This window comes from Typopeltis vanoorti, chromosome 7 (genome assembly GCF_054136105.1).
Source record: "Typopeltis vanoorti isolate ZY-2024b chromosome 7, IOZ_Tvanoo_1.0, whole genome shotgun sequence".
Classification (NCBI taxonomy): domain Eukaryota; kingdom Metazoa; phylum Arthropoda; class Arachnida; order Uropygi; family Thelyphonidae; genus Typopeltis; species Typopeltis vanoorti.
The window spans coordinates 85,566,959-85,579,322 of NC_143555.1; the positions used below are offsets into that span (position 1 = coordinate 85,566,959).

Consider the following 12,364-nt stretch of genomic DNA (forward strand, 5'->3'; position numbering starts at 1 on the left):
CTGCTTCTAAGAAAAGTCTCTCTTTCTTGAATTTGCTGTGGTGGAGCATGGTTGTTTTTTTCCATGATACTCTGTGGGTGGTGTCCAAAACATGGTCAGCCAAGCCTGAATGGCCATAGTTGTGTTTAACGATGTACGACTTGTGTTCCTCCAGACGGATGGATGCTGATCTGCCTGTCTGTCCAAAGTACGCAAGCTTACAGGAACAGGATACTTTGTAAACTCCAGGCAGAGAGAGAGGAGGGAGCTGATCTTTCGTAGAACGGATAAGGGTAGCAAGTTTGCGGTAGGGCTTATATGCTGTGTGTAGGTTATACTTTTTTTAGTATCTTGGCTATTTTTTCCGAAGTGCCTCGGATGTAGGGTATGATGATGGCATTTTTAAAATCTTGTTGACGAGAGGGACGGGGAATTGGGGAGGAATTGATTATTTTTTTGATACTGTGTTTGCTGTAGCCATTGGAGAGGAAAGTTCTGTGTATGTGGTTAAGCTCAGTAGTGAGGGCGGTTCCACTGGAACAAAGATTGTGGGCTCTCTTGGTAAGGGTTTTAATGATACCATATTGTTGTGAGGGGTGGTGGTGGTGGGAGAGTTTGTGAATGTATCTGCCTGTGTGTGTGGGTTTTCTGTATACAGTGAAGGCAAGTGTATCATTAGGCAGGCGCGTGACTAAGGTGTCTAGGAAGGGTAAACAATTGTTCTTTTCCTTTTCCATAGTAAACTGGATTCTTGGATGTAGGCTATTGAGATGACCGAGGAAGGAGTCTAATGTGTCTGGGCCATGAGGGCAAATGGAGAACACATCATCTACATATCTTAGCCAGATAGAAGGTTTGAGTGGGGCTGAGTCTATGGCTCGTTTTTCGAAATCTTCCATATAGAAATTGGTAAAAATTGGTAAGGGGGGGGGGGGTGAGAGGGGGGAACCCATGGCAGTTCCTTCTATCTGCTTGTAGATTTTGTTATTCCAAGAGAAATACCCAGAGTTGATGGCAAAGGAAAAGAGATCTAAGATGTCAGAGGGGAAAACGTTTTCTAAGAGAGATAAAGTGTCAGTTAAGGGAATATTGGTAAACAAAGAGGAGATATCAAAGCTTACTAATATGTCTGTATTGTTCAAGGTTAAATTTTCTGTGAGGGCTTTAAAGTGGGTCGAGTTTTTTATATAGGAAGCTGAATTTCCGGTGAGGGGGGACAGAGAGTTGGCCAGCTGTTTAGACAGTCTGTAACAAGGTGCATTGGTGGCATCTACTATAGGTCTGAGTGGGGAATTGGGTTTGTGGATTTTTGATAAACCGTATATTCGGGGGGGACGGGAGCGGAAAGGTTTAAGTTTTTTCGTGACGTCAGGGGGCCAGGAGGTTACTTTTTTAAGTAAGATTTTTAATTTCTTAACTTGTGTTTTTGTGGGGTCGTGTTCTAGCGGGATGTAGGTAGTGCGATCGCGGAGGATAATGTTCATTTTACGATTGTATTCGCTGGTATTAAGAACAACTGTGGCATTACCCTTATCCGCTCTGGTGATGACGATACTTTTTTCTTTGCATAGTTTCTGGAGAGCCATGCGTTGGGCATAAGATAAGTTACTTTTTGGAGGCAAAGAGTGAGCGAGGATGTTGGCTACCTCCAACGGTAAGCGACCGATCCCCCGTTCAACGTTAACCATTACATCAAGCACCGGCACTTCTTTCTGGGCGACGGCAAAATTACAGCCGAGGCCAAGGGCGCTGACGGCATCCTCGTTGATCCTTTTGGAAGAGAGGTTTATTACTGTCTGGAGCGATTGAATTTGTGGTTGTGGTTTGTCTTTAACCAGGTTGCTGTATTTCTTGACGTGTTTTTTTTTAATTTTTTTATTTTTTATTTTTTTGAAATTCTCTCTGTGCGGAAGTTTCCGAAATGTCAGAGAGAGAATCGACCAAAGTTCAGGGTTAAGAACGGTGGAGAGCTCTGAATGTAAGGCGCCAATGGCGGCGATCGTCACTGCGAGGGCAGCACGAGTAGAGGCGATTTGCTCGCGTAGTAATGCTAGGCTGGCACATTTATATATACGGAGTGCTTTTTTGGAATGGAAATTGGTCTTCATTTTAACACATTTCGGTATCACTCTTGTATCCCGACATCTTTTTAAAAAGGCCAGCCTATTTAGTTGTCTAGATAGTCGTAGTTTTGACTTACCATATTGCTTGCATTTACGTGCTAAATCTTCTCCATGGATGATTAGAATTCTTGTGTAGAGGCTTAAGTGCTGTGAGGACATTATGTTGGAGGTTTAATGGATTTTTTACAACACTCAAAAAGAATTAAATTAGAATTTAACACTTTCTATATTTCGACCTAGTCACTAGGACATCCACAGGGATTACAAAAACAATTAATGTAACATGCACACAAAAACTTACAATACTAAGCCCAACCACGTGGGTGACACTAAAGTCCTATCTAGGTGGAGCGCCCTATAAGGGCGGTAGTAGGTGGCCTGGAATGTAAGGTGGGACCTCTGGTGATGAGCGTTTCCCAAATCTTCGGAAGCTTAATGCAACCATATTTGTTAAGATTTGGTTGGTTTCTGAGAGCTGCTGCTGCTTCTAAGAAAAGTCTCTCTGATATTTTGGAAACTTCCGCACAGAGAGAATTTCAAAAAATAAAAAACAAACACGTCAAGAAATACAGCAATCTGGTTAAAGACAAACCACAACCACAAATTCAACCGCTCCAGACAGTAATAAACCTCTCTTCCAAAAGGCTCAACGAGGATGCCGTCAGCGCCCTTGGCCGTAATTTTGCCATCGCCAAGAAAGAAGTGCCGGTGCTTGATGTAATGGTTAACGTTGAACGGGGGATCGGTCGCTTAACGTCGGAGGTAGCCAACAACATCAGACTCGACGTAGCCAACATCCTCACTCACTCTTCGCCTCCAAAAAGTAACTTATCTTATGCCCAACGCATGGTTCTCCAGAAACTACGCAAAGAAAAAAGTATCGTCATCACCAGAGCGGATAAGGGTAATGCCACAGTTGTTCTTAATACCAGCGAATACAATTGTAAAATGAACATCATCCTCCACGATCGCGCTACCTACATCCCGCTAGAACACGACCCCACAAAAACACAAGTTAAGAAATTAAAAATCTTACTTAAAAAAGTAACCTCCTGGCCCCCTGACGTCACGAAAAAACTTAAACCTTTCCGCTCCCGTCCCCCCCGAATATACGGTTTATCAAAAATCCACAAACCCAATTCCCCACTCAGACCTATAGTAGATGCTACCAATGCACCTTGTTACAGACTGTCTAAACAGCTGGCCAACTCTCTGTCCCCCCCTCACCGGAAATTCAGCTTCCTATATAAAAAACTCGACCCACTTTAAAGCCCTCACAGAAAATTTAACCTTGAACAATAGACATATTAGTAAGCGTTGATATCTCCTCTTTGTTTACCAATATTCCCTTAACTGACACTTTATCTCTCTTAGAAAACGTTTTCCCCTCTGACATCTTAGATCTCTTTTCCTTTGCCATCAACTCTGGGTATTTCTCTTGGAATAACAAAATCTACAAGCAGATAGAAGGAACCGCCATGGGTTCCCCCCTCTCACCCCCCCTTGCCAATTTCTATATGGAAGATTTCGAAAAACGAGCCATAGACTCAGCCCCACTCAAACCTTCTATCTGGCTAAGATATGTAGATGATGTGTTCTCCATTTGCCCTCATGGCCCAGACACATTAGACTCCTTCCTCGGTCATCTCAATAGCCTACATCCAAGAATCCAGTTTACTATGGAAAAGGAAAAGAACAATTGTTTACCCTTCCTAGACACCTTAGTCACGCGCCTGCCTAATGATACACTTGCCTTCACTGTATACAGAAAACCCACACACACAGGCAGATACATTCACAAACTCTCCCACCACCACCACCCCTCACAACAATATGGTATCATTAAAACCCTTACCAAGAGAGCCCACAATCTTTGTTCCAGTGGAACCGCCCTCACTACTGAGCTTAACCACATACACAGAACTTTCCTCTCCAATGGCTACAGCAAACACAGTATCAAAAAAATAACCAATTCCTCCCCAATTCCCCGTCCCTCTCGTCAACAAGATTTTAAAAATGCCATCACCATACCCTACATCCGAGGCACTTCGGAAAAAATAGCCAAGATACTAAAAAAAGTATAACCTACACACAGCATATAAGCCCTACCGCAAACTTGCTACCCTTATCCGTTCTACGAAAGATCAGCTCCCTCCTCTCTCTCTGCCTGGAGTTTACAAAGTATCCTGTTCCTGTAAGCTTGCGTACTTTGGACAGACAGGCAGATCAGCATCCATCCGTCTGGAGGAACACAAGTCGTACATCGTTAAACACAACTATGGCCATTCAGGCTTGGCTGACCATGTTTTGGACACCACCCACAGAGTATCATGGAAAAAAACAACCATGCTCCACCACAGCAAATTCAAGAAAGAGAGACTTTTCTTAGAAGCAGCAGCAGCTCTCAGAAACCAACGAAATCTTAACAAATATGGTATCATTAAGCTTCTGAAGATTTGGGAAACACTCATCACCAGAGGTCCCATCTTACATTCCAGGCCACCTACTACCGTCCTTAGAGGGCGCTCCACCTAGATAGGACTTTAGTGTCACCCACGTGGTTGGGCTTAGTATTGTAAGTTTTTGTGTGCATGTTACATTAATTGTTTTTGTAATCCCCGTAGATGTCCTAGTGACTAGGATGAAATATAGGAAGTATTAAATTCTAATTTAATTCTTTTTGAGTGTTGTAAAAAATGCATTAAACCTCCAACATAATGTCCTCACAGCACTTAAGCCTCTACACATGAATTCTTATTCTTCTAAGTGATTTTTAACATAGAACGAAAATCTTTACGTTACCGGATCCTTTTCAGATTTCATGCTGCCATCTCATGTAAATCTGGGTTATCTTACTGTATATTCTTCGGCTGTCTTTGCGCCTGGCGATGCACTACGCTTTTCTTTTAATCGTTTCCGACTGTGGCGTGCTGTCTACTGCTCCACAGGAAACTATCTCCGATGGGACATTCTGCTAAGGCTCGATTCCGTATAGGCCATCATATCGCGATCAGCTCCGCTTGGAAATCTTCAAGCATTCTCAAGAAAAGAACCCACCGTCCGTCATCACCGTAGTCAATCTACCGCTCTCTCACGACACACCCCCCCACCCGACAAACCAACTAATACTTGAATCCAGGAACCGAAAGGAAAAAGTCCTGTAAAATTGTGTGCTTCATCTTTTATTCACCCTTTTCAGGCGCCCTCTATTTGATGTGGTTTTCACCCACGAACCCCATCGTTCATGCCTGTTGGGTGATCCTACACTCTCCCTAATCTGTTAGGTTACATTATTCCAGGTAGCCGTTCTGACGTCATTTTCTACATAGGTATAGCCTCCATCGCTATGCTCAACTCGTACAGATCACCCGCGATTATTCCAGATTACTACTTATAGTTTTTCTCGGAATTTCGTAATGTACTAGACAGCTTAAATGAGAATTACAAATAACTTAACAATTCCCTTACACAATTCTTACTATTTTGACACACAATTCTCTGCTTCTCATTTCAGTTATGCAGGAGTAAAATCTCACTATATGGCATACATGGACTACACATTATTACATAACATAAAATAATACTTCATAATTATTAGCTGATGTGCAGATATCTCCTTAATTAGTAGTAAATATCATGTTAAATCCTGAATAAAGAATTTACTTGGAAAGCTCTCCATTCAGGATCTAACAATGTACTATTATTTTTAGTATGAAATATCTGTCTTTTCACTAATTAAAGATTTCACTGTGGTTTTTACATGTTACTTTATTATTTAATTAGTATGCCACAGGTCCCACTAAAAATCAGAATCATCATCCTTCACGGGTTAGTTTACTAAACTAACAGGAAAATTAGGAAATTTATCGGTTCTACAAGGTAAGCTTCGAGCACAGATTGCTTTTCTCAAAAAGTGCAGTGATACTAAAGTTATTCCCACTTTTGCTAGATTTAAAGAAACAATTCGGTCTCCTGGAGCCCACTCTATTTATATATGCGCAAGTTTTTCCTTAATTCGTAACCAACTTCGTACTGCCAAAAATGAATTAGCTTCTAATATCAATTCTATATCAGTTCTCGACGAAGACATTTCAGCTGTTCTTAATGAAGAATTATTGGATATTGTTCTTTGCTTATCAAAACAATCCTTATCCTGGTCTTATGAGAGAAATCTTAAAAATCTTATGCAAAAATACAACTCTTCATATAACAAGCAAAAGAAAATCCTTACCTCTGACAGTACGTCTACAAATAAATGGATTGTAAACATTTCCGAACACCCATTATCCACCGCTGAAACCAGTGCTTTAGCAAAGGGCCTTGATTTTGCTGTTATTCCTTCGTGCATTCCTTATCTTGTTTTCTTACATAATATAGAACGCAATTTGTCAGGACTTCCTAGCGAAGATGCCAATAAACTACGTTTTGAAGTTGCGACTTCGTTATTCAAAAGCAAATTACCTCCATGCAATTTATCAAATGCCGAAATTAAAGGTCTAACTTCTTGAAGAAAAGATAATACAATATCCATTTCTAAGGCCGATAAAGAAAAAACTATTGTAATTATGAATAAGACTGACTATGAGACAAAAGTATCCAGCCTATTAGAAGACACCACGACCTACCAAGAGATCATACGTAATCCTACTAATTCGCAAATTAAACAGCTAAATAAATTACTTGATGAGGTTATAAGTTGGGATCCGAACTATGTGGATAAAATACATATCTACTTTGGAAGAACTCATCGTCTTTATGGACTCCCAAAAATCCATAAAGAAGGCTGTCCTGTAAGACCTATCGTAAATTGCATTGACTCTCCAACTTATCGGATTGTAAAAGTATTATCACGTTCCTTAAGTGCTCTCACTGGTTATTCCAGATCCTATATAAAAAACTCAACAGATTTTCTTGAAAAAATCAAGGATATAAAAATTACAGATTCTGAAATATTAGTCAGTTTTGATATCATTTCTCTGTTCACCAATATCCCATTAACCGACACAGTCAATTCATTATATGAAGCTTACCCTCCAGATATCGCAAGGATATTCGAATATGTCATACACTCAGGTTATTTCAGTTGGAAAAACAAAATCTACAAACAAATTGAAGGTACTGCCATAGGTAGCCCTCTGTCTCCACCTTTGGCAAACTACTATTTGAAACAATTCGAGGATACTATGTTCTCATCCATTCATCCTAAACCATCTCTTTGGTATTGTTAAGTCGATGATTTTTTTGCTATACACTGAAGATGAACTTTCCATTTTTCTACAACGGATAAATAACCTTCACCCACGCATCCAATTTACTATGGAAAAACAAAACTCTGGTACTTTACCATTTTTGGACATCCTCCTTACTAGAACGTCTTCTAGTACCTTATCTACAAGCGTCTTTCGAAAACCTACTTTTACTGGCAGATACATTCACAAAAAGTCTGCGCACCACATGTCTCAAAAATTTGGCATTCTTAAATCTCTAATTCATAGAGCACATAGCTTGCTCTTCCCCAATAATCTTACAACAAGAACTTTCCATCATTAAAAAGTTAATGGAATCAAATGATTACAACTCCAATCAAATCCAAGAGATACTTGACTCTTATGTTCCAACACCTACAGTTTCTTCAACAGTCCGCAGAGTTCCTATTCCAAACATTCCAGGAATCTCAGAACCTATAGGTAGAATTCTGAAAAAGTATCAACTGATTCCAACATATATTCCTATCAACAAAATTTCTTCTTTATTACCTTCTACAAAGGATAAAGTGTCTTCTCTATCTTTGGCTGGCATTTACCAAATACCTTGCGAATGCGATGTCTCTTATTTTGGACAAACTGGCCGTTTTTTGGAAAAAAGAATAAAAGAACATCAATATTATACTGATTATAACAAACCTCTGAAGTCTGATCTGGCGCAGCACAGTATTGACTCTACTCATAATGTCGAGTGGGATAAAGCAGTTCTCCTCCATAAATGCAGATTCAAATATGAACGCTTATTCAAAGAAAGTTGTGAAACAATCTTACACCGACCGAATTTAAATAGAAATGACTATGTCTCTCTCAAAGATCTGGGAGACTTTTATCTTATGTAAAAAACCACTTATCTTAATAATAGATTAAATTTGTTATTTCCTAGCACGTGGTAAATTGTATTTTAATAGGTGATCCACCGAACGTTTGCCTGTATTCCATTCCTATCACTGTTAAAGACATTGAAGATGTACTATTATTTTTAGTACGAAATATCTGTCTTTTTACTAATTAAAGATATTACTGTGGTTTTTATGTGTTACTTTATTATTTAATGTATATATACATACATATAATAATAATAAATATTGCAGTTTCTTATGAAGTTACACTTAAGCAATTTACAAATTCGACTTATGTAAAGGTTTAGGGAAGCATTACTTACGTAACTCGGGGGATGACTGTATATATATATATATATATATATTTTTTTTTTTTTGGTCTGCGCGGTTAGCCTAGTGGCTATGCACTTCACAACCATATGCTTGGGGAAGGAGTATCCAAGGTTCGATTTCTGTCGACAACGCGAGGAGTTTAAGGATCTTCCTCAGTCATAGCCAAGTTAGCCGGTCTTGGGCAGTAAGGTTTTTACCCCAGTTTATTCTGGGGTTTTTCATCCTACAAAGCAGGCAAATCGGTCTCGAGAACTCAACACCACGGACATAGGGCTGACCACCTTTGTGAATGGTTTGAGGTCCGATGATTAATAAGCCCTCGACACTGCAAGGCAAAAAGAGGGTAAAAGGAAGATGAGATGAGATGAGATTTTTTTTTTGAGAAGTTTTCCAAAGAGCTAAGCATTTTTAGTTTGAATTCGCTTGAAATCCAGATGTCAAGATATTCTACTAAGAAAATTTGAAATGTATATAATTTATTCACCACCTCATTGTGCGAAGCATGAATGAAAAACATCAGTCATCTTTAACTTTGTATCCATGTGATTTCAATGTAATATCATTCGTATTATTGAAATTTTAATGGACATTTCACACCCATGGCAACCTTGATGTGTATATGCATCAAAGTTTGATTGGGTTGTTAATGTTAATTCCACACATGACAGGCTGCATAACCAATGATTCTGCAGCTTTATCATGACACTAATGACTAGTTTAGTTGTAACCTGATAAGTTTAACATTAAGGAAATGGAAAGTTTTATTTTTGTTACTTGGTCCACCAAACTCAGCAAGTACACTGCTTGAAAAGAAGCAAATGAACACCATAATGTAAAGAACAAATAGCTATCGCACTCACCTTAATAAGATGTAGGGCTTCTTGTCACTACAATGACTGCAGTGATCCTAGGGGACATACACGTGTACAATAGTGTTCAATAGGAATTTTGGACCTTTCTTCCTGTAAGCATATAATGAGGTTCACCTAGCATCTGCCACAACCTCACCCATCCACTACTTGGTAGAGGGTGTACTGATTCATTACTCCATAACAAAGCTTTTCAAGCTACCACGGCTTACTGTACACCCGTTTTGCACCACTGAAGACGACACTGTATGTTGGTTGGATAATGTGGGACTTGCTATTGTGATACTACAATAGACACTCATGTTGTGAGCATTGGTTTCTGAATGTTTTTGTGTAGATTTGTGTTCCAGTCAATGCCCAGAACTCTCAATTCAATGTATTGGTCGACAAATGGTAGTTTTTAAATGTTTTGTAGTACCCTAATGTCATGTTTGGTGAGTATAATGCATTGTCCACTGCAGGTAGCACCTGCAATTGACTCCCTGCGCTTCCATCTCGGCATGGTATCACTGATTGTTGACTTGCAATGGTCCAATTTGCCACACAGAGAATCTGCAATATGGCATCCTATCATGATGTGTCTTTGCAGCCATTTCAACCAGACACAGTTGCACTGACTTGGGAGTATTTAATTCCCGCAATTTATATCAACTACAAACACGGCTTGTTACATGCCACGATGCACCTTACTTGTGGGAGTGTCTGTTGACTTTTTTCCAAACAATGCATGTATATATATATATATATAATGAAATGGTAGTGCAGAAGAGTATAACAAATATCAAGGAGTTAATTCTGTTAGGACTGAAAACATATCAAATTACCTCCAACATAAATTGTAAAATTTAGGTAGCTTTAGCAAAGTGTAGAACACACTAGTATTAGGGTGTGTAAAAATCGAATATAACAAAATAAAAATGGAGGAGAGACTTTAAGAAATGAGTAAATATTCACAAGTCAACTTTTATATGTGGTGCATGATGAAGCTTGTATTATATGTACTGGTTTTGCCAAAGTGGTAGTTACTCAGTATATTTTTCAACATGACTGGCTGAGTGAATAACATCTCCATTCATTGACCTGTGAGTTCACATGAATATTCATGGAATTGTCATTGGGTTGTGGATATTATATTGTGAGGCTAACATTCTGCTTAATGCAGGCTTGAAAAGGGTCTATCTTTGGTCTCTAGGAAAGGGTATCAAGTGCGTAATAAGTTTATTCATGACATAAATCTTACCATGTGCTGCTTTCCTCAGCACATTGAGTCATGCCGTGTGGCTCCATTTTTGCTTCATAAGCATAACTGAATTCATCCATCATGATCTTGAACCCATCAAGTAAGTTTAAGCAGAAAGTATGACTGGGATGGATTATTTCATGCTGCTGTTGCCAACCTATATAGGCTCTTTTCTAGTGGGCCAACAAATTATAATACATATAAATACATATGTATTTGAATATTCAAACACATAAAACTATCTTTTAATACTGACTTACCCTAAATCCACGATGAAGGCGATCCCTCATAATAGCAATAAATTCTTTATAAGAAAGTTGTCCATCACCATCCTCATCAAAAATCTGAAATACTGTATTTACAAGATGGATATCCAAAGTGTATCCTGTGCATAGTTTCACAGCTCTATGAAACTCATCTACAGAGTCAAAAAAAAAAGTCATCAATGATAAAGCAATTTTGTTTCTGATAAGAAGCTTCTTACTTAATTTCATGCAATACTAGCCTTCTTACAATTAATGTAGTGATGTGTTTAAAAAATACCACTGTTCTTAAATTCTAAAAAATATATTTGGCAAAGTAAGTATACAGGGATATAAAGGAGTATATACAATTATTCTAAATTTGCATCAATCAATGAACTCTGCTAAGTGCAGACATTGACCGAATCAGAAGAATGATATGACCCAGTGAATGAAAGGACGAGGATGGATGCGAGAAACATAAGGACATTTTTAGCTGAAAATGAGTTAGCTGGTATCATATTAATGTGCCAGAGTTCTCCTCCACAAAACTGTGGTCAGAGGAACACACATGCACTGACAGATAGTGCAGAGCATGGCAATAGGATTAAGTGTCCCATTTCAGCATAAATTATGCTTACAACATGAAAACACACTAAATACAGTAAAGATTTATTAAAAAACTAGCAACATATATTTCACACTGAAAATAACTACATCGTCAGTGTAGAATAAACAAGTAATTTAAATGAGATATAATATGAGGTAAATACATCAATCAATTAGTCAGTAAATGCAAGTGCCATGAGCTAGAAGGTTAATATCACAAATAATTATCCAACTTTGCTATTTGCTAAGAATGAGAATTTCCAATATTTTTGGGATTGAGGGGTAATCATTCCAGTTAAAATAACAACAGTGTAATAAAGTTGCTGACCTTTCCTTGAACAGATATTCATATTTAAATTGTCCATGAATGAAGTGGTTATTATTCCATATATGCTACATTCAGCTTCACACAACAAAATCTCATAGAAATGAATGTAGTACTGATGTTCACTACTACAGCAATCCCTCAATTAATGTGTTCTTTAAAACTGGTGCAGTAATCGAAAACGCACTAATCGAATATAATAACCTATAGGAAAAAGTATAATTCGTTCTTCAAATTTCTTTTTTGACCCTTAATTTTTTTTATAAAAGAATTAGAATATATCTCAGGACCTACTAAGGAAAACCATCAAGCTGAAAGATAATAAAAACATATTCAGAATATAAATTTAGTATTCTACTTCTTAACAAAGAATTGAGTTAACGTAGTTTGTCAGGCTTTCTGTTTCTTTTTTTTTTCCCCATACAACTGACGGTATGGCCCTATTGCCTCTTCTACTACTTCTGCAAATTTTACTGCTTCTCTCTTCGTCAGGATCAGGCTCTAAGCATTGCTGCTTAAAAACTTTGATTGTACGAAAAAT

The 12,364-nt window shown here is 38.3% G+C and overlaps 1 protein-coding gene across 2 annotated transcripts in view; it reads right to left on the reverse strand.

Moving 5' to 3' along the window:
* MICU3 (Mitochondrial calcium uptake 3) overlaps positions 1-12,364 on the reverse strand; it is a 224,561-nt gene that overhangs the window by 16,098 nt on the left and 196,099 nt on the right. For both annotated transcript variants that reach the window (XM_090395373.1, XM_090395372.1), the window contains exon 11: positions 10,908-11,065. In XM_090395373.1, coding sequence (XP_090251499.1) covers positions 10,908-11,065 — 158 coding nt within the window. The remainder of the gene's footprint in view (positions 1-10,907; positions 11,066-12,364) is intronic.